This window comes from Cygnus olor, chromosome 2, assembly GCF_009769625.2.
Source record: "Cygnus olor isolate bCygOlo1 chromosome 2, bCygOlo1.pri.v2, whole genome shotgun sequence".
Lineage (NCBI taxonomy): Eukaryota > Metazoa > Chordata > Aves > Anseriformes > Anatidae > Cygnus > Cygnus olor.
Genome location: NC_049170.1, coordinates 50,071,555 through 50,092,898, shown reverse-complemented (window position 1 = coordinate 50,092,898; position 21,344 = coordinate 50,071,555). Strand labels below are relative to the sequence as shown.

The 21,344-nt window shown below is 38.4% G+C and overlaps 1 protein-coding gene across 1 annotated transcript in view; it reads right to left on the bottom strand.

The window, feature by feature from the left end:
• Positions 1 to 21,344, bottom strand: part of DCDC2 (doublecortin domain containing 2) — a 63,892-nt gene that overhangs the window by 3,930 nt on the left and 38,618 nt on the right. The window contains 1 exon segment of the mRNA XM_040545703.1: positions 5,684 to 5,784. Within this exon segment, the coding sequence (XP_040401637.1) occupies positions 5,684 to 5,784 (101 nt within the window).

Genomic DNA, 21,344 nt, shown 5'->3' with positions numbered 1-21,344 from the left:
TAAAATTTATGTTGGAAACACGCAGCCAGATCTAGCCAAAGGTAACTAAACAGGTATACTGCAACGAAGTAGAGAAAAAGTATTCCTGTGTTACTATAATGCTGCTGTTCTTTGTGATGTGGACACAGGACAACTTGAACCCAACAGCAATAAACCTAGGACTGGAGAAGCATGAGGTGATTACATTCTTATTCCTTGGGGTAATAATCATAGAGGACTAAGTGACTTCTACGACAGGAAACCTTTCCAGTGACTGTGATGGACTATCTTCATTCTTCCTGCTATTCATAATAAGGGTTATATTCTGCCTTCTGTATGGTTGCAGGAAAATATGAAGTAACATTCTTCCTTTTGCAGCTGACTGCATTCTTTAAGTGAAGACAATGCTTTTGCAGTCACCCAGTTGAGGGTGTTTTTTTTTTCTTTTATAACACTAGTTTTTGTTTATTTATTTTATATTAGGGTGTTTTGTTTGTGTTTTTTGTTTGTTTGTTTGTTTTACACTAGTTAACTATTTTTCAAACCATATCTCCATGATTGTAAGCACAATTCTTTGCTTGTCATAGACTACCACTAAAAAGACTCACTGACAAAAGAATTGCATACATTCAAAGGTATAGTCAACCAAAGGCACATGGAACAACTAAAATCAATCTCAACTTCATGCTGAAAACATGGCCCCAGCTCGCCTTCTGGAAACCTGCTGACTTACTAGCAGGTTGATGAGGAACAGAGTGAATTTCATTTTGCATTCAAGAAATATGATTGCTTGATGGTATTTTTAATCTCAACAAAAACACAGTGTTTAAAAAAGAAAGATGTATTCTAATTACACTCATCATGCTATCATTCATTAAGAGCTACATTACCAAATGCCATCATCATTCAAAAGCAATAAGTCAGGAAATCTTTAGACATTGAAGCATTTGGCTTCTTTTCCTCGAGGGATGCTAATGTAATCTCTCAGTAGGTTTGTACATGACTGATACTAGAATACTGAAAAGTGCAGTATCACAAATCATTTAAGGTAGAAATTATTTTATACCATCAATGTAAAATATGATTTTCCTTTATTGAAACCATTTGTAAATGTTTACTTGGCTAATGGTCACAACAGACAAACAATGAGATAAACAACAAAAATCTTAATGGTCACAAATATATCAGCATGAATACATCTCACAAATGAAGTATCAGGAACACTTAACTTTGATTGCAGCAATTGTCTCCAGAACAGAGCTACCCCTGCTCCCACCCAGCCAGGAATGCTTTGTAGCTGCACTGCACAGATTCCAGCAGCAAAACATTTTGTTCCTGAACCAAGCAGGGTTGCTAAGTGACAGCAGCCCTCTTCTCTTCCACATCATTTACAAAACCCAAGCACTTAAAAACAAGCAAACGAATAGTTAAGGTTCATCAGTCTTACACTTCCCACATAGTAAATGCGCTGTTGTTTCTGGAGGCAAAAAATGTCTTTATCACCACAACAAACAACTTTAAACTCCAACCTCTTTGTGGGTCAGATGTGTTATTTTTACAACAAATTCGACACCTGAGTCCATAGAGTCTAATTTTTGTAAGGTCATAGCACCCAGAAGCCTAACCTGAATGAATGGAAGCTATGTAACTTGAAGCATACTGAAAACAGGTTTTCAAAATCCATTCCTCAGTTTCATTGTGTGGTAACTGGAAGTGTGCACAGCTCCCTAATCAGTAGAAGGCCATGGAAGAGAGAAAACATCTGATCAGATCCTTAATTTTCTAAGATGTACCTAAGCTAAGAGTATTTTTCTCCATCTATTGCATTGATAGTCATGTTTAGTTTTTCCATAACAACATTTTCCAAGAGTACATTAAAACCTGCCTAAACTTCATACCTTCATCCCTATAGACAATGAGAAAAATTAAAAGCATTTCAAAAGAAGCCCTACAAAGGTTGCAGATATACTTTTTTTTTTTTTTCCCCATAAACAGACTGTTCTACAATGAATGAAAACCACCCTGAAAGTTAAGCAATTTGAAAAACTGTCTGCTCTCAGATTGATAGATTTTTTTTTCCAGACAGGTGCACGCAGAGAGAGGGAACTTCTTTCAAAGTGCTATCAACACTAATTTTATAATAGAACTGTATTTGCAGTCTTCGCTCTGAGGAATCTAGGCCCTCCAACAGTTGGCTGCACAGATCTATAAAGAAAAGATCAGGCCTTGCTGTTACAGCTTCAGAAATCACAATTATCAAATGCAGAAAACTAGGAAAACTAGAGAACTCTGTTCTCACTCTGAGCTGCAAGTAGCCAACCAGAATAGGTTTCCATATCTCATGCACAAACAATTAAAAAAAAAAAAAAAAGCTAAGTGTAAATTAGTGGAGCTGGAAGAAAAACAGGCAGGGAAATGTCTTATCTGCTGGGTTGTCAGCAACCAAAATCCAGAAAGTTTAAATTACAGTGGCATCACTTGTAGCAAAACTTCAGCATAAAAAGTTTTTGTTTATTTTTTCCAAATGCCATTTTGAAATCCTTATGAATGTAATACAAAATGTTTCCTCATGAAAAGTTCTAGCCTTTTAATCAAGGAATGTCTCTGTAAGCATTCAGCCTGTTTTAATGTTTAATCAATGCAAACTTTAACATTTTGCCTTCGGCAACATGGAAGATAAACATTTTGTTCTGTACACTGAGGTGAATCTTGGGTCTCTAAAGTAAAACGTATACTCCATAATGAAAACCGCTAATGAAAGGTGCAAATTTTCTGCTACTGATGATATGTTCCACCTAGAGAGAGAGCACCTAAGAGAGCTCCACAATTTCACATCACATCACAGCCCAGGAAATGGAAAATAATGAGTGGCATCAAGGACTGCATTAATCAGTGGACACATCTGGAATAATGGAAAGCAAATGGCTAGTGAAAGAACCAGGAGCGTGAACATCAAAAACAGACCCCCAAATCAATGCCCATTAAACAAATTTAACATTCAGTGAGTTTTTACAAATAAACACAGACACAGAGAGGGAGATGGGGATGATGAATCTGGAGGGGAAAAAAAAACAAAGAGTTCAGATTCATTCTGCATCACTTAGATCTTAATAGTCGGTATCATATCCCCCAAGGCAAAGAAGGCTGGCACAGCAACATGCCTGAATTCCTTGCAGGGATCATGCAGTGGACAATTTTGTATCTTGTAACTCTCACGCTTACCACACTTCCCAAGGGCTCAGTGCAGGGGAACAACAACCAGACTTACGGAAATGGATAAATCAATGGAAATTTCCAGTGTTATTTCAGTAGTATTAGTATCAAATGCTGCTTTTGTATTTCACAACTTACATAAAAAGTAGTAGTCTGTTCCAAAACTTCATTAGTTGGAAAATCTTATCTCTCAGAAAAAGCTACTTTAAATATACCTATATTAGGAACAGCAAACTCAAAGTAATATATTTAATTAGCATTTCAAATATGAAACTTGTATTGTTTTGCTCCCTTCTTACCAAGAACTACAGTAGAACCACATTGTTCCCTTGCTATTTGCACAGCTGATTTCATAGTCTGTCATCAGTTCCCGTGGATGTTAACTCAGTGATGTAAATAACCAACCTGGAGTAAGTCTGCATGTCAAAAGATGAAACTATCCATTTTGTATTTGGAAGCTGAAATCTTGGTACAGAATACAGAACAGAAGGCTATGGTTTGGTTTTAGGCAAAACACTGATTTTTCCTCCTTGATGTTCAATTACAACTGTCAGCTAGTCTAGAATAAAGCAAATCCTGTTCTTTCAATGTGTTCTCAGCTGGCAGACAGCATTTTACAGAACAGGACATAAGGTCTAGCCAGTATTACACTAAGTTTAGTTAATGGCTAATCTGGCATTTGTTCAACCGCGTACTTCAAATGGCAAGACAGAGAAGGTGCATAAAAATAATAATAATAATAATAATAAAAAAAAAAAACCTAAGCTCTATCTTCACCACCTCATTTATGTGGCTGATGGAAAAATGATAGCATATCAGAACTGTCAGCATTTTAGTGAAAGCTGGCATGTAAATATTTATGCATTACGCAAGATAGTCAAGACCTGTCTGCCTGTCCTTTTCCATACCTCTAGCACATAACAGAAAGTGCACTTCAGATAAGAAAAAGATATAAAGCTTTATATCACTGAATTAAAAACAATTTAAAATGTTCATTAATAAGAATCTGAACATTTAAAATGCTATATGTTTCCAAGAGCTGAGTAACCTCAGTTATCTGGGAATAAAGAGTACTCAGTGCTACTCAGAAGGACCTGGCTTCTTGCCAGATTACCTAGGAAACATGCAATTTTAAAATGTGAAATAAACCATGACTTGAGTTCTCAATAAATTTTGGTGCTTTTTTTTGCATTTCTGAAAACATAAAAATCAGATTATTAATAGTGTGCATGCCTATTTTTTTTTTTTTCCCCTCATACACACACTTGCTTCCAGAGATGACAGTTCCTTGTCCAGGTATCAAAATTAGTTGGTAGCAACTGAAAAATATTTCCATCTGTGGACTACGCATTGGCTTCAGCACATGAGCTTAGAGGCATCAAGCAAGTGCCTAGCATTGCAAGCTTATCAGCACAAGGGATGCTCACTGGCAAAGGTATCAACACCCACAGCTCCCACTGCCAAGTACAGAAGAGGCAGCAGACAGTTAACTGTTCTTCCCTCTCCAGTGACTGTCACTATCCTGTAACTGAGGCAAACTGGCAAGACTGTCAGTAGAGTGGGCAAAGCTCTTGACTACGCTGTAGCATCTCTGTGGAGGAGTACAGCTGTGTTTCCAGGGTCCCTGGATTTCACAAGAATCACATTCAACATAAAAACTAAGACCTGAGGACCCAATTTTTACTATCAAATGCTTTACTCTACCCCAAGGAATTCTGTACACACCTTCAGAGGCCAATAAACAGGCTAATCATTTCTCAATTCAATTATTGTACATTAATCCCAGGGCACAATGTGCTTCATGATGTCACAAGGAACAAAGATTAAGAGGACAGGCAGTATGTTCTTCCCCAGTTTCAGTACTACCAGTACAATCCAACACACCCTAATTATCACAACACCTCATAAGGACAACTGCAATTAACAGGGCTGATGATCCCAATGGTGCTTAGCACACAACTCTCTGAGGCCAGGGCAGGTATTCACTGGGAAAAGACACAGCTACAGCATTCCTTATATAATATATAATATATATATATAATATATATATATAATATATAATAACTGTGTTATTTCAACAGAAGACAGTGCTGGCAGCTTGAATAAAAATCTGATAAATCCATGCCTGTTTTTGGCTCAGGACTGAGGGAATTCTGACCATGATTCTATGCCATAGTCCCTTTATGCTTTTCCACTGGTATAAAGGGTTCATCTATTTGGTAAAAAATCCTGAGGCCCTATAAAGGCTCTCAGATCAGTTTTGAAACAGATGTATAATGAAAAGGTAACTGATGTTTGACATTAACAAAGAAAGTCACATTTGCTAAAGTTCCCATAAGCGAAGCTGTATTGTTGAGCAGTTATAATCCCCCCCCCCCCCCCCCCAATGCTGCTGTGCTCCTGAAAGAAACTGGGGAAAGAATGAACAACACACGCAACCTGTGAAACAAACAAACAAACACAAAACATTTATTTAAAGTTTGATCAATACCTGGTCCAGAGGAACTTCTACGTGAGTGTCTTCATCTTCCTGCACTTCAGCTGCCCCCCACATTTCAGACTGCTCTTCTCTAACTTTGTAAATCCTGTCACCTACATTGGGAAAAGATGCAGAGTGGAAGGAAGTGAAGTCCAACTATGACACTGTGTGGCACAACTACTGAACTGCACTCGGTTTTGCTTAGAGCAGATTTCTGAGCTGACCCACCATTCTCTATATAGTTTTTTTAATGGTTTTAATATCCCATTACTCTCAAATTGTTTTCCTTTCCTTTTTAATAACAAGTAATTACATGCTACATCATTTGGGGAAGGAAAAGAAAACAGAGAGATTAAGCAAAACCTGGATCTTGAGTTCCTTCAGTTTTAGGAGAGGTTGGGAGTAGAGCTGAACTTAATATGTTACAAAAATAACATATTAGTTCTAGTTCTATAGTCAGTGATAGCACCCTCTTGAAATTAGCATAATAACACATATCTAAAAAAAATCTCAGGCTCTGAATCAACAACAAACACAGTGAACCACGACAGGAGCAAAAGATAAACAAAGACAGTCGGAATTCATGCTGCCCCCAACCCTTGAGCCTGTACAAGAAGAGTTATAGCTAAAACTCCACATCTGCTTTTAAAAAGCTCATACATCTGGCTAACGAGGTTAATGGTTACAATGATATTCAATTCTGCAAATATTGTGCACCATTTAGGGGTGGATTGATTTTTTTTTGTTTGTTTGTTTGTTTTTTCCAAGTGTAAGTAATGAGTAGGGGGTCTAGGAGGTTTCTAACGTGGGTCTTTTGGTATCAGCTAACTAGCAAAGTAAGACAAGTACATACAGAAAACAACCAATTTCCAAGTTATGCACATTTCCCTCTTCCCTCCCTCCAAAGCATAAAGAGCATAGAAATGAAAAACACAGGGGTTAGTCTAAATCACCTCCCTCTCTCTCCATCTATCTAATTTGGAGATACTATACCACTGAAAATGGATAACTGCAGGGGAAAGTGCCAACTTATGCCCTATATGTCTGTTGTCAGACCACTGACCAGAGCACCAGAAATGAAAGGTATTGTCACAGTTTGAAATGAAGAGACAAAAATATCCACAATGATATTCCAGACTGGGACTGCTAGATGCAGCTTAGGGGAGAGATTTTGTGATGGACACAGTAGCCCGAGTACGTGGAAGTTAGTCCTGCTGGAATTTCCCACTCAGCCCAAAGATCTATAATACCTGTCCTCTGAAAGTACCAGTGTATAGAATACCACAGGGCATTACAGGCTGAATTCTTATCCTAAGTATCTCACACAACTTGAAAAAGGTCCTTCTTCCTATCTTCACACTTCACATGGAAATAGCCATTTTCTTTTCTTCACTTCATTTTTTTTCCTTTTTTTTTTTTCCCTTTTTTGGTGGATTATTAAATATAACTCACCTGTTGTTTTATGTTCCATCAGAGACAACTAAGAGCATACAGTATTTGCTGGCAGTATACTAAACCTTTGACAATCTACATGTGCATGTCTCATTACAGATCCCCTCTGGGGATTTTCAACAAATTTAGGAGTAAGAACTCATAGTGGTCAAAAGGAGCAAGAAAACGCACCTGAATGGGTGCTGCTTGTAGTTTCCTAAATAATCCATACATTTCACATTTCTCATTTTTTGTGAGCTAAGGGACTTAAGGCTCTGTTGCTCTTACTTGATATTATGGAGAAGATTATCCTGGGCACCACTGAAAGCCACTTAAAGGATAACACAGTCATCAGACCCAGCCAATATGGATTCATGAAAGAAAAACACTAATTTGATATCCTTTTATGTTAAGATCACCTGCTTAGTGGATGAAGGGAAGGCAGTGGATGTAGCTTTTCTGAATTTTTCAAGGCTTTTGAAACTGTCCTTCACAGTATCCTTCCGGACAAACTATCCAGTTGTGAGATGAACAGGTATACAGTGAAGAACTGGCTGAATGATAGGGCTCAAAGAGTTATAGTGAATGGGACTACATCTGGCTGGCGGTCAATCACTAGTGGAGTTCCACAAGGCTCAAACTTGTGGCCAGTTCTATTAAACTTTTTTTGTCAATGATCTGGATGCAGGAGTGAAATGCATCCTTTGTACATTTACTTATGATATTAAACTGGGAGGTGCTGTTGACTCTCTTGAAGGATGAGAGGCCTTGCAGAGGGCTCTAGATAGATTGGAGCACTGGGCCATCAGCAATGGCATGAAATTTAACAAGAACAAATCATAGAATCATACAGTGTTTTGGATTGGAAGGGACCTTAAAGATCATCTAAGTCCAACACCCCTGCCATGGGCAGGGGCACCTCCTACTAGACCGGATTGCTCAAAGCCCCATCCAACCTCATCTTAAACACTTCCACAGCTTCTCTGGGCAACCTGTGCCAGTGCCTCACCACCCTCTGAGTAAAGAATTTCTTCCTTATGGCTAATCTAAATCTACCCTCTTTCAATTTAAAGCCATTACTCCTTATCCTATCACTCCACTCCCTGACAGAGTCCCTCCCAGCTCTCCTGTAGGCCCCCTTTAGGTACTGGAAGGATGCTGTAAGGTCACCCTGGAGCCTTCTCATCTCCAGGCTGAACAACCCCACCTCCCTCAGCCTGTCTTCATAGGAGAGGTGTGTCAGACCTTTGATCATCCTCATGGCCCTTCTCTGGACTTGTTCTAATGGGTCCATTTCCTTCTTGTGCTGGGAGCCCCAAATCTGAACTCAGGACTCTAGATGGGGTCTCATTAAAGCAGAGCAGAGGGGGAGAACCACCTCCCTCAACCTGCTGGCCACACTTCTTTTGATGTAGCCCAGGATATGGTAAGTAATGCTGGACACAGGTACAGACTGGGTGGAGCAGACTGGGTGCAGCACTGGGGATACCGGTCAACAATAAGCTCAAAATGAGTCAGCAGTGTGCCCTGGCAGCCAAGAGGGCAAACCATATTCTGGGGTACATTGAACCCAACATAACCAGCCAGTCAAAAGGGGTAATTCTCCCACTGTATTTAGTACTGGTGCAGCCTCACCTTGAACATTGTGTGCAGTTGTGGACTCCACAACATAAAAAGGATCTTAAGGTACCTTAAAGGATCCAGAGGATGGCAACAAAGCTGGTAAAAGGTCTGGAAGGCATATCCTATGAGGATACACTGAGGATACTAAGTTTGTTAAGTGTAGACAAAAGGAGGTTGAGGGGTGATCTTATCTGAGGAGGGGAAAAGGAAGGGGAGGTACTCATCTTTTCTCCCTGGTGTCTAGTTAACAGGATGTGTGAGAATGGCTCAAAGTTGCTCCAGGAGAGTTTCAGAGCAGACATGATGAAAAACCTCTTTACTGAGAGAGTAGTCAGACACAGGATTCCTAGAGAGGAGGTTGATGCCCCATGCCTTCCTATCCTTGCTTAAAAGGCATCTGAATAACTCTCTAAATTGTATGTTTGAATTTGGGGTCGGCCCTGAAATAGTCTGACAGTTCGACTCAATGATCTTTGTTGGTCTCTTCCAACTGAAGCCATTCTATTCTATATTGTCATTATTGTCTCTCATTATAGACATTAGATTGAGATATATATCACAACCATATTCTGAGAGGAAAATGTAACATGTTCCTTAAAAGCCACCATTGATGACCCTTCTAACTCAAGGCCTTCTCTTAAGTATCTTGAAAAAATAACCTCAGTGGCTTGCTCTAGATTCGTTGGCTCACTGAACTATAAGAAGTAAAATCAGCATCTGAGAACTGCATTTAATATCATCATAATCCACTTCACACTCTTTATCTTCAAGTTGCGCAGTTATTTTAACCAAAAATGGGGATCTGTCCTCTACAGATAAAAGGACTTTAGTGCTGAGGCTCTTCTCAGGCAGGGCAAGAGAAGAGGTACAAGGGAAATGAACATGTGTTGGCCATGCAGACCAAATCTACAAAGAGTTGAGGGTTTTTAGTTTTAGAGCACCTCTCCTTTGAGAAGCAGAGGAGTCTCAGGGCTATGCTGACTAACCCAGCAACTAATATCCACACAACAGACAAGCTGTAGGAAAGGAGAAGACAATCATTTTCTACCTGAGTCATGCAACTGACTTTCCCGTTCAGACGAGTGTTTCCAAGAAGCTCGTAACAGGGGGATTCAACAAGCAAAAACTGAAAACTTAATGTGATTTCCACCGAGCATTTTCTAACAGGTGTCTGCTCAGAAATCTGGTGATAAATTAGAAGACATTAGTTGAAAAGAGCCCTGCACAATCTTCTAGCAGCTCTCAAGGACACCACTATTAGTGTCTTGTGTAGAAAGCACGCTAAAGTGAAATACCATTCCCGCTCTTCCATAGAACGGCTTGTGGTAGATGCTAAAAGATGAGAAAGTGTCACAAAAATCACTGAAAAAGTTCAAGAACGGTGTTTTCAGGCAAAATGGGAAATCATACTATTTTCAGAACAGCTGTGTTCTCTAAAGAAAACAAGTAGTTAAAACGATAGCGTATTTCAAATGCATACAACAGAAGATATCATTAGTTGGTTTCAGAAAAGACAAAAATATATAAGGAAGTTTGAAAATCAGCAACCAAAGAGAAATGAATTATTTATCTCTGTGCAAACAGTAACAGTACAGAAGACAAATGTCCAAAACACATGTAGCATTAATAGTCAGGGAAGGAAAAAAAACATTTAGGTCTGAAATGTACCAAAATGCGTGAACTAAAAAATGACATTAATTGAAAAATGGGAAAGTTGTAACAGTGGAACAAATCCAAAATTCTAAAGAAAATGGCAAGGAATGAGATTAGGCTTACATCGGGACACATACCTTTCTTTTCAGAAGTGAAAAGAAATACAAAAACTGTAAAATAATGTGAAAATATTTAGCTTGATTAAAGGGAACATAAAGGAAACAGCTCAAAGAAGTAAACATTATTAATGTTGCTAGTCTGTTTCAGACAGAAGTATTTACACTTTTTGCATGTGAATCTAAAAATATCTGGAGGAGGGCAGTTGAAAGGCCAATGTATTCCTTGTTTATGGGTTTCTGTGTCAAGATCTTGTCTGCAGGTGTTTGCAGATCATATTAATCGCTATTACCAGTTCCGTGAGTTACTCAGCTCCTCAAAAGCAATTATGTTATGTATACATGTTGGATATTTTTGCATCTTATTTTATAGGCAATATTTCAGAAATGCTTTTTGGTTAAAAAAAATTCTTATTGATGCAATATTTCACATCTCTGTCTCCAAATCATTAGTCAGTTTCTACACACTTCTCTAAGGGAGGAAAAAAACAACAAGGCATTTTAGAAACCACTATAAATCACATGAAATAACATTTTTGTAAATCATCATTCTGTTCTGTTCAAAGCTTATATTACATCCTCTGCTAACATTAGAAATAAGTAGTGTATCTCACTGAAAAGAGAATTCCCAGCACTTCCATTAGACAGAACAGTTATGTCTACCCCAAATGGTTAATAAAATCTTGTAGGTTAAACATGCTCCTCATGCAAGAGCTAGTTCCGACTTCCTGTGCCTCAAACTAATTGGAAATTTCAAAGATGGAGGTGGCAAAAGTCAGGGTCCTGGCAACACTGCTCTAAAAGGGGGTAAGAAAAGAAGATAGGTCCAAGCCATAGAGTCAAGCGGTGGCATACTCTACCAATTTGCTCCAAGTTGAGTAGAAGATGATAGCAGCAAGGAATTAAAGGTCACTTTAAGACTCAAATGTCTCCCTACTACTTTGCCTGCTGCCAAGTATAAATTAGAGGATTTATTTCCATTTAGGGTCTCAGTTCTCCCTATGCCAAACTAAGTGCTGCTTCAGACAATAGGCCAAGCAAAACATTACTGAGAGGCTCCTGATTTTTCTATGAGGATATTTCTTCTGTGGTGCTTTCCATGGCAATAAAACAGGCTGCTCAGAGAAGCTGTGGAGTCTCTCTCCTTGGAGACCTTCAAACACTGTCTGGACATGGTCCTGGGCAACCTGCTCTAGGTGTCCCTGCTTGAGCAGAGGAGTTGGACGAGACAACCTTCAGATGACTTCCAACCTCAACCATTCTGTGATTCTGTGTCCAGACAATGAGAAGATACTGGAATTTTAAAGATTTTGCCAGTCACTATCTGAAAACAGACTGCCTTAATTTAGAAACCACCATTTCCCATATCTCTGTATCCTATACAGAGAAAAGTGACAAACACCAATGTCATCTCCCATTATATCTGATTATTTTAAAGCATGGTCATGTTCAGTAATTCAGGAAAGATGGAGAAAGAAGAATCCACAGAAGGGCACAGAGTGGATCATAAGAGGAAAAAGGAATTCAGGAAGAGCAGTCAACTTGATAGAGAGGATATACAGAGGCTAGAGGTTATGAACCCTGAGAGAGAAGATGAATGCAGAGTAACCTGAGAAGGAGCATGCGGAATGAGGAACTATCCAAGAGCAAACAGGAAGATGAGGAAGCACTGGTGGAAGTTAAGGGAAGAAATGGGATGCAACACACTGTCAGGAGTGAAAAAAAAAAAAAAATGTTATGTGCAGTGGAAGAGCAGAAGCTTGAAAGAATTAGAGGAGAGGAAAGAACAAAGCAGCACGTACCCATGCCAATTTAAACATCTTAAAGGAATCTTCCTTCAGGAAATCCTAAGAAGAGGAATGACATTTTCCTAGTACCTATCTGCAATTGAATTTGTATGTTCAGATGCTCCCATACATACCCGTTTGTGACAGAGGTGCTGCAAATAGCAACAATAAAAAAAAATGCTCACTTTTCTCAGGCAAGTATTTTTCTTGACTTCTTCTCATTATTATTGTTTATTCCTACAACAAACACTTAGTAAAACTCTGGGAAAAGAATTCTTAGAACATTTTTTTTTTATTCAAGCTGAAGGAGTAAATGAAAACTTTAACTGTGAGTGCGTTCCTATGGAGCTTCTTCAAGAGTTGTACCCTGCCTTACCTCTTCTCCAGCTTCATAACTGCACAGAGAGAAAGACCTATGAAATCTCAAGAGAATCCAGACTGCTTTAAGCTCTGAATTCCCCAAAGCCTTGTGAGGGTTAATGGGAAAGGGAACACCTGGAGCCTGATAACAGCTCTACTGAAGAAAGGTGGCAAGTGTTTCAAAATAGTGGTGAACCAACTCAAGCTGCCTTAAGCAAAGTCAGTTGATATGGCTGTTGAAACACTGGTACCTACTGTATGGCTAAGGTCTACATCATACAGTTAGTGCCTTGGTCCTCTGTTGATTTCAGCAAAGTTAGGAACAGGTGGCACTGTATTACTGACATTACTTTTCTACCTCCATTACTTAGTTGTAAACAAGAAAATAAAACCAATACAATATAAGATCTTCATATTCAGTTTCCCACTCTGTCCTGTTGCCTGACCCATGCCAGCTATACTGACTTTGTAGCACCTGAGAATTCAACTGTGTGAAAAGGCAGTCCGCCACTGGCTGATCAGGGACGTTTTCTAGATATTTTATATTTCTGGCTAATCCCCCAGTAAGTACAGAGCACATTAATCAGCAATGATAAAACTAAAATGCCCAAAACATTTTGACTAACAACATTTTACATGATACATGTTGTCAGCTGACTACATAAACAAATGTTCACTGTATCATGCAGTTGTTCAGCTTAATATGTACAGAAAGAAGCAATGAATTGGTGCAAATATAACTTGAGCAAAACTTGGCTACAACACAAACATCTTGTGTCTGATGCCATTCAGTATTTCAGCTGGAATCCTGTTGTATTCTTTGATAAACAAGAAAGTAATATGACTTTATTAAATAGTAATTGAGTTATACATTGAGCTAACTCATAAGAAATCTATATATTTTAAATAATTAAACATAGCAATTAATGGCTCTTGTATAAGCTCCTTTCCTAACCAGCATTAACTATAAAAGATTTATTGCAGCACAAATTACAACATTATACAGTCATTAATGCATTTCAAATTTGAAACCGATTGAAGCTTAGCAGTAAGGATAAGAAATCATCATAATAATAGCGTGCCCTGAATATTTTATGGAAATCAGAGGCATTTACTAACTGCAAGCTCCGTATGTAAGCAAGAAAGTTAATGTGACTATAAAAAAAAATTAATGTGACTTACCACAGAGGCTGTCTCATAAAAATGTTAAGTCAAATTAAAAACAAAATATAAAAAATCTGTGGCTCATTAAATTGAATAGATTGCTATGAGGAATAGGGAGGATGTGCATTTATGCTTGTCTACAACATAATTTTCTGTTATTTATTTATTTATTTTTTTCGAAGTATCAAGGCCCATTTCCAACAAAAAGCCACCACCCTGGTGACAGGATGTGTATGTGTGCCTGTGAATTCTGTCATCAAAAAATATCAGAATTAAAAAGAAACCGGTAGGAAAATACACATGAAACTGGTGGGAATATTAAAAAATATGTATTTTTCTTCACCTGATACTATTGCAACCTCAAGCTGCTAAGCAGCTATTTTCTCTGTGCAGAAAATATTCAAATTCTAATAATATTTCATACTACTATAGATTGCTGACTTCTCAATATCACAACAGAAACTACCAAAGGTGCTTCTAGAGTTTGACCTTGTACAAAGCAGTTCCCTTTACTGATAAGAAATGTGGTAGTGTTAGTGCAAAGGAAAAGCTGCCTTTGTCAGCTGCAACAGCTCATTCTTCTTTATGCATAAACAGCTACAAAAATAAAGGACTGCATGTCATAATATGAGTTTTTTTCTTCCTTCCCCCTACTTTGATTGTTCATCTCATTTATTCTCTTTGTTTCTAAGGATCTACTTTATTCATTTTTTTAAAATGACGTATCATTAAGATCATTCACATTTTGCAATTAATAAAGCAAATCCTGTTTAGCATTAGCTTTTTGAATTCCATGTCCATTCCATAAGTCAGTGTTTGCTTGGGTACAGCTTGGTCCTAAGGTCTTAATTGTCACAAAGCAAAGCCCTGAAAAGTCTGTTCTGTTCTAGTCACTCCAAACTGAGTCAGTACACCTACACTCTATCCTGCAGTGAGTTAAGCACCATGGCTTACCTGTTGCCCAGTACTATTTGCTCACTTTTTCAATGTACTCATCTTAGCAAAAGCAAACCTAAAGAAGCGTGACGTACTTGGAGAAGAAGGCCACAAGGGTTACCATCACCTCAGTTCCCCACTGGCATCAGCATATTCTGGCTACTGTGATTCTGTAATAATAATACAAACTAACAGCAGCAAGGGTTCTCACTTCTTATTAGAGACTGCAATTCTATCTCCTATTATGCATGGAATAAACCTCCAGGTCCTGTAAAATCTCTGCAAAAAAAAGAAACAAGATGAACTCCCTTTTTTCAGCATAGTTATTATCTGCACTGACAACAAAGCAACGATGATCTGGTCTATCCATCTCTGTTTCAAGTACAGTTTTTCAGTCAGAAAAGTTGTCAGCAGGACAACATGGACAACAGCAGCTCTAGTTCACAATGCACAGCTGACAATCAGTAGTTCAGAAGTATACTCTTTCACACGTTCACAATTTTATTGAAAGAAATTCAGAGCATGATAGCAGGAGCAGCTGCCATACCTGATGTTCTGTTCAGCTTTCCCTTTAATTAAGGGTTGGCCTCTTTCTTCCCTTTTTTAGCCAACTGTAACATCAAGAGATTGAAATGATTGCTAATTTTAAGGCCTCATAATACCCAAAACTAGATGTGAAAAACTGTGAAGTGACTTAGCCCATCTCCACTATAATACTCTTCCAAATCATAGCCAGAAGTAAAACTTCACATTCTATTACATCTATAACTTGTTTGGTAGTTTGGATGGGGATTTATTTTGCAAGCAGTGTGATCACAATTAACCTACTGCATTTGAACAGAATAGGCCATAAAATTGAGGGTGCTCCCTTACAAGAATTTTCTATTATGCTTCTAAATTCACTACTTTCCTGTTCAATTTCTTAAAGCAGTATTTACAGAGTGCTGGAAACCAAAAAAAAATGAGTAGGGTATTGTTGTTGTTGTTTTAATCTTAAATCAAGATAATGATAACTAAATATGTCTTTGGTATCACTTTTATAAGCCTAAATTCTACTGAAACAGCTGCACTAATCAAAGATCTAAACCTCATATTTCCAGTTGCAATTACTGTTGCATATAATATATTCAATACTCTTTAAAGCCTTAAAGTTTACAAAAACTGAAGCACCAGCTTGCAGACTACTGAGTTTGTTCTAAGAAGTGGTGTCTTTAAAATTTGCACAAAGAGCTTTCAAAATTGAGTAATTCTTTAATCATCTTGATTTGAGAGGATTATGACATGGATCAGTTGTAATATGAATGGCAGACTAGTGAAATTCTCAATGTATTAAAAAGAAACAACACTCCAAGTGAATACATGACTAGCCCAACTAAACTCTGTTGGAAGATTAGGTTAAGCTTTTAAATACGGTATGAGGATAATTCTTCTGATGTTAAGTCCCAGGAAACAATCACTTTCGAACAGTCTGGCACCCAGAGGAGAGAAGATTCCACGTAACTGCTAAATTGGCAGGGAGAACAGCAAAGAATATGGGACACATCTTCTCTTGTGAATGTTTTCTTTTTGTCTGTTTCAGTACATTCCGAAATGTACGTGTGTAAACTCACTGGAGTTCATTAGTTGCAGATTAAAATTAATCCCACATCAGTGACAGACATGCAGCTGAATAAAATGCAAAGAGGCTTTTTCACTGTCCATCAGGGGAAAAAAATATTGTAAACCAGTGATAAATGCTTCCCCTACTCAGTCCAAAGTCTCTGAATTTGACTGATTTTTTTGGAATAACCCTGCAAAGCAAACTGAGTAACTGCAACAAGCCTTTGGAGTAAAGCTATACTGATCAAAACAGTACTTGGGAGCAATCATCATCACTGAAGGCCAGGAGCTGTCTTCTAGGTCTCCATCAAAAATCACCTCCATTTCAGAATAAAATTCCTCTCTCTAAAGTGAAATTGATAATGTCATAATTTAAGGCAGGAATCACATCTAATACTCCAGCACCTAGTGTAAACTAGATTTCAAATTTCTTTGTCAACTGAGAGAGTGGGCATCTCCAGTCACATTTGTCTCTCCTGGATGGCTGAAGCCTAGAATGCAAGCTTGAATTAATCCTCATGACCCTCATTCAATGGGAGGTAGGCAAGACGTGTCTTGCCCTCAACAAGTTTCCAGGAGCAGCTGAGGTCTGAAACTTTACCAAGGTCAAGAAGCCTTTAGGATTTACTGCATCCTTCCTTTCTTGCTGTCACAGGGAAAAAGGTAAGACCAAATAGCCTCTTCAAATAAAAAGCTTTTTCAAAACTTCTGTACATGCCTTCTGAATGGACGGCACAAAGGTGAGTCCAAGTATACTACAGCTGGAGTCTTTGCAAATAATCCTATTTTAATCTTGCTATGTGGAGTTTGAATGCAATTAGCCCAAGTAGCACTTTGGATAATAGCCAGTAATGCGGATGGAAAATGGATGTGCTAAGTCTGGTGTTCTTGTGCTTGCTCTTATTTTTGCTCTTAACCCCATAAGTGCAGTTCTTACAGCTTTGCATCTGTGGGCAAAGGCAAGAAGAGAATGCAAGAGACCCTTGCTCCTTTCCCTCTCAATTTCTGGTCCTCAAACACATGTTTGAAGCAGGCTTCAAAAAGCACTGGGGAACTAGGAGGAAAGCTGCAGTGCTCCTTTCTGCTAACTGAACCTAGTCAAAGTAATAAAACTATTTGGTTTGGTATGGTTTTCTGCATAAGAGCTGTATCTCAAGCAGTCACCTTCAGGGACAATACAAGGGCCTTAATATCAAAAAAACCATCCCCATTACCATCTTTTAAGGCACTTCATCATCCACTTTGGTCTCACTCATCACACAACAGTTACAGGAGTCCATCACGCTCAGAGGCAAGTTAGCAAAGCAGGACAGAGTGTGGGAAAGATGGTTATTGACAGAGAGACTTTTCAGAGCACTAAAAGCATACAGGTTAGGAGAAGGGGAAGAGCTTGCATTAATACACAGAGAAATAGCCTATATTCTGCTCTTTCACTTTGGGGTGGATGTTAACTCAGGTCTTCAGTAACTGAAGAAGTACTGAAAACAAGTGAAGGAAAACAACAACCTTAGAAACAGGCATGTACCTTCAACCGCCCTCTGGCTCCTATCATGCCGCTTCAGCAGTGTAAGTTCCCTTCACACCCAAGGGGAGTGCAACGGGTCTTCAGCACGCATGCAAATAAAGCACACATGCACAGGTTAAGTACAGATTCAGACACAGCAGCCATGAAAGAAGAGAACACTGCTGCATGTCTGGGTGCCGGTTTAAGTCATGGTTACTCTTTTGTACTCTTTTAATTAACTTCAATGAAGTAGTTAGCTATTTTTTTTTTAATTTAAAATTAAACAACAGTTCTTCATTTTTTTAACAAAAAGGTTTGCCTGTTGGTTTCCCCCCTGCCCCTTTTAACTGAGTTAAATATTCAGAGGGAGGTGCTCATCTTTTCTCCCTGCTATCTAGTGACAGGATGTGTGAGAATGCCTGCGCCAGGGGAGGTTCAGACTAGACATTAGGAAAAACTTCTTTATGCAGGGGGCAGTCAGACACTGAAACAGGCTTCCTATAAAGGTTATTGATGTCCCATGCCTGCCCGTCCTTGTTTAAGAGGTATTTGAATAATGCTTTTAATGGTATTGTTTTAACTTTGGGTCAGCCCCGAAGTAGTCTGACAGCTGGTCTCAATGATCTTTGTATGTCCTTCCTGACTATTCTGTTTGATTTTATTCTTGTTCCATAGTTGTAGTGCAGCATTCATATTAACATCTACTAAATACTTAAAATGAAAAACAAAACAAAACAAAAAAAACACCAATATTATTTGTTCTTGCGAGTTCTTGTCACACTTCCATTATTGTAATATAAACTACCTGTACAGAAAATTACTTTTGCTTTAAAAACTCATCATGCATAAATCAACCATGAAAAGTACAGGCAAGAACTTTTTTAAGAGCACTGGGACATACACTTAATGGATATGTTTAAAAGAATAACTTTGTATTAGTCAGAAGAAAGTTATCTTTTACACTCTTGTAATGACTTGGAGCTAAAAACACTCCAAAATTCTGATAAATACTAGTGGACATTGTATGTTTTTCCTCTTTCCATAAAAAAGCAGGATCCTGGCTCTGGACAAATCCAATCCTCTCCATTAAGTCTAACTCAGATCAAGAATCTTCAAATGTTAGCTAGGAACTACAGAAATGCCAATGTTTTAGAATCATAGAATGGTTTGGGTTGGAAGGGACCTTAAAGATCACGCAGTATCAATCCCCTAGTTGGAACAACTCCCACTAGACCAGGTTGCTCAAAGCCCCATCCAACCTGGCCCTGAACACCTCCAGGGATGGGGTATCCACAGCTTCTCTGGATAACCTGTTCCACTGCCTCACCACCCTCATAGTAAAGAATTTCTTCCTTCTATCTAATCTAAATCTATCCTCTTTCATATTAAAGCTGTTACTCCTTGTCCTATCATTACTTTCATGATAAAGTACCTGTAAGTCCTTTTTAAAATATTTCTGTCAAAAGGAAAAATAAATAAATACAAAAAGCCTAATACTACACAAATGGAACATTCACACCATCCTATTAAAAGGATTTTCACATATTTCCACAGCCATTTCATAAAAATTTAGGTGTACATTTTATATTTTAAATTGTACAGTTTACAATGGACAGAAGCATCCTTAACAACATTGTTACTCACTAAACAAAAAAAGAGAATAAAACACAAAGGTAAAATGGGCATATGTTTACACTGGATCACTGTATAGATAAGAGGGTTTTATAAGGCAGGGCTTATAAAAGATTTTTAAAATAATATATATCAATATCACTGATATTAATAGATTCTTTCAATTAATATTGTGATGCAGATATACTCATATGACCACATATGTGCTGAATAATATGTGTGGCGTGGAATATGTCTCTGTGAAATATATACCAGACACTAGTAATTCATATAGGAATGATATGCTTTCTTGATGTTTTATCATGAGCTTTTAGCTCTGTTCTTGTAACAAAGATTATAAATTGTCATATGAAATATTAACTGTTTTATCCACACTGTTAAATGATGATACAGAGGATAGAATGTGTGTGAAAAACTGACATTAAATAATAAATAATAAGACTAAATGAACTCCTATGTTTTCCAGATCGTGTGTGCATATATATATTAGGCTTAGCACACACGTTCTGGAAAACATAGGAGTTAATATAGGAGGATAACATATATATTAGGCTTAGGATAATAGCTTCTTCTTCAAAGAGTAAGTCCTAATCTTTTTAATCCAAATGCCCATGCTTAAATTTAAGCACATGTGCAAGTCTAACAGACACAGTAAGTAAGTATGTGACCAATAGACTGTCTCTTCAAGAACACACTATTTTACTTTTGAACAAGAAAGTGTCAGAGTTTCAGTGACACAAATAGAACTAAAGCTGCGTGCTTAAAAATGGAAGCATGCATATTAATGCCACATGGCTAAAGAAATAGACACAAACATATTCTGAAAGTGGTTCATCTTGACTTTGTACTCCATGCCATCTCCTGCAGAATCCTACATCTTTTCCTGCAAGAACCAGGGAATCATAGAATGGTTTGGGTTGAAGGGACCTTAAAGATCATACCATAAAGACCATAAAGAGTCGCAAGGGATAAGGACCTAGAGGGAAGACAGGCACAAGAAAGCTACTTAATATTCAAGCTCAAGAGTAATGCATCTGAACAAAAAGGAAGTCAATCAAAAATGTCAGGAGGCCTGAGTGGATGACTAAGGAGCTGCTGGCCAAACTTAAAACACAGAAAGGAAGCCTGAAGAGGTTGAAAACAAGGACAAGCAATCTGGGAGGAATACAGAAACACTGTCTGAGCATCCAGGGATGGAGTTAGGAAAGCTAAAGCCCATGTAAAATTAGATATGGCCAGGGATGTCAAGGGCAACAAGAAAGGCTTCTACAAGTACATCAATAACAAAAGGAAGTCTTGAGAGAACGTAGGCCCTCTACCGAATGAAACAGGGGGCCTGGTCATAGTGAAGGGGCCAAAGTACTGAATGCCTTCTTTGCCTTAGTTTTAACCAGCAAAACCAGCCTTGTGGAATTCCAGGTCCCACCAACTAGGATGAAAGACTAGTTGAAAGACTAGTGAGGAACAACCCCAGGCACAAGTACATGTTGGGGGTCACCCAGCTGGAAAGCAGATCAGCACAAAAAAATCTAGGAGTCCTGGTGGGAAAGTATAGACATAGTCTACAGACTATGTCTATAAGGTTGGTGCCTGAAGGGAAGGTGCAAAGAGGAAAAAGACAGGCTCTTTTCAGTGGTGCCCAATGACAGGACACGAGGAAATGGGCACAAACTGGAACACAAGAGGTTCCATCTAAACATCAAGAAACACTTCTTTACTGTGTGGGTGAGCGAGCGCTGGAACAGGTTGTCCAGAGAGGTTGTGGAGTCTCCCTCCTTGGAGATCTTCAGAAGCAGTCTGTACATGGTTCTAGGCAACCTGCTCTAGGTGTCCCTGCCTGAGCAGGTTGGTTGGACCAGATGACTTCC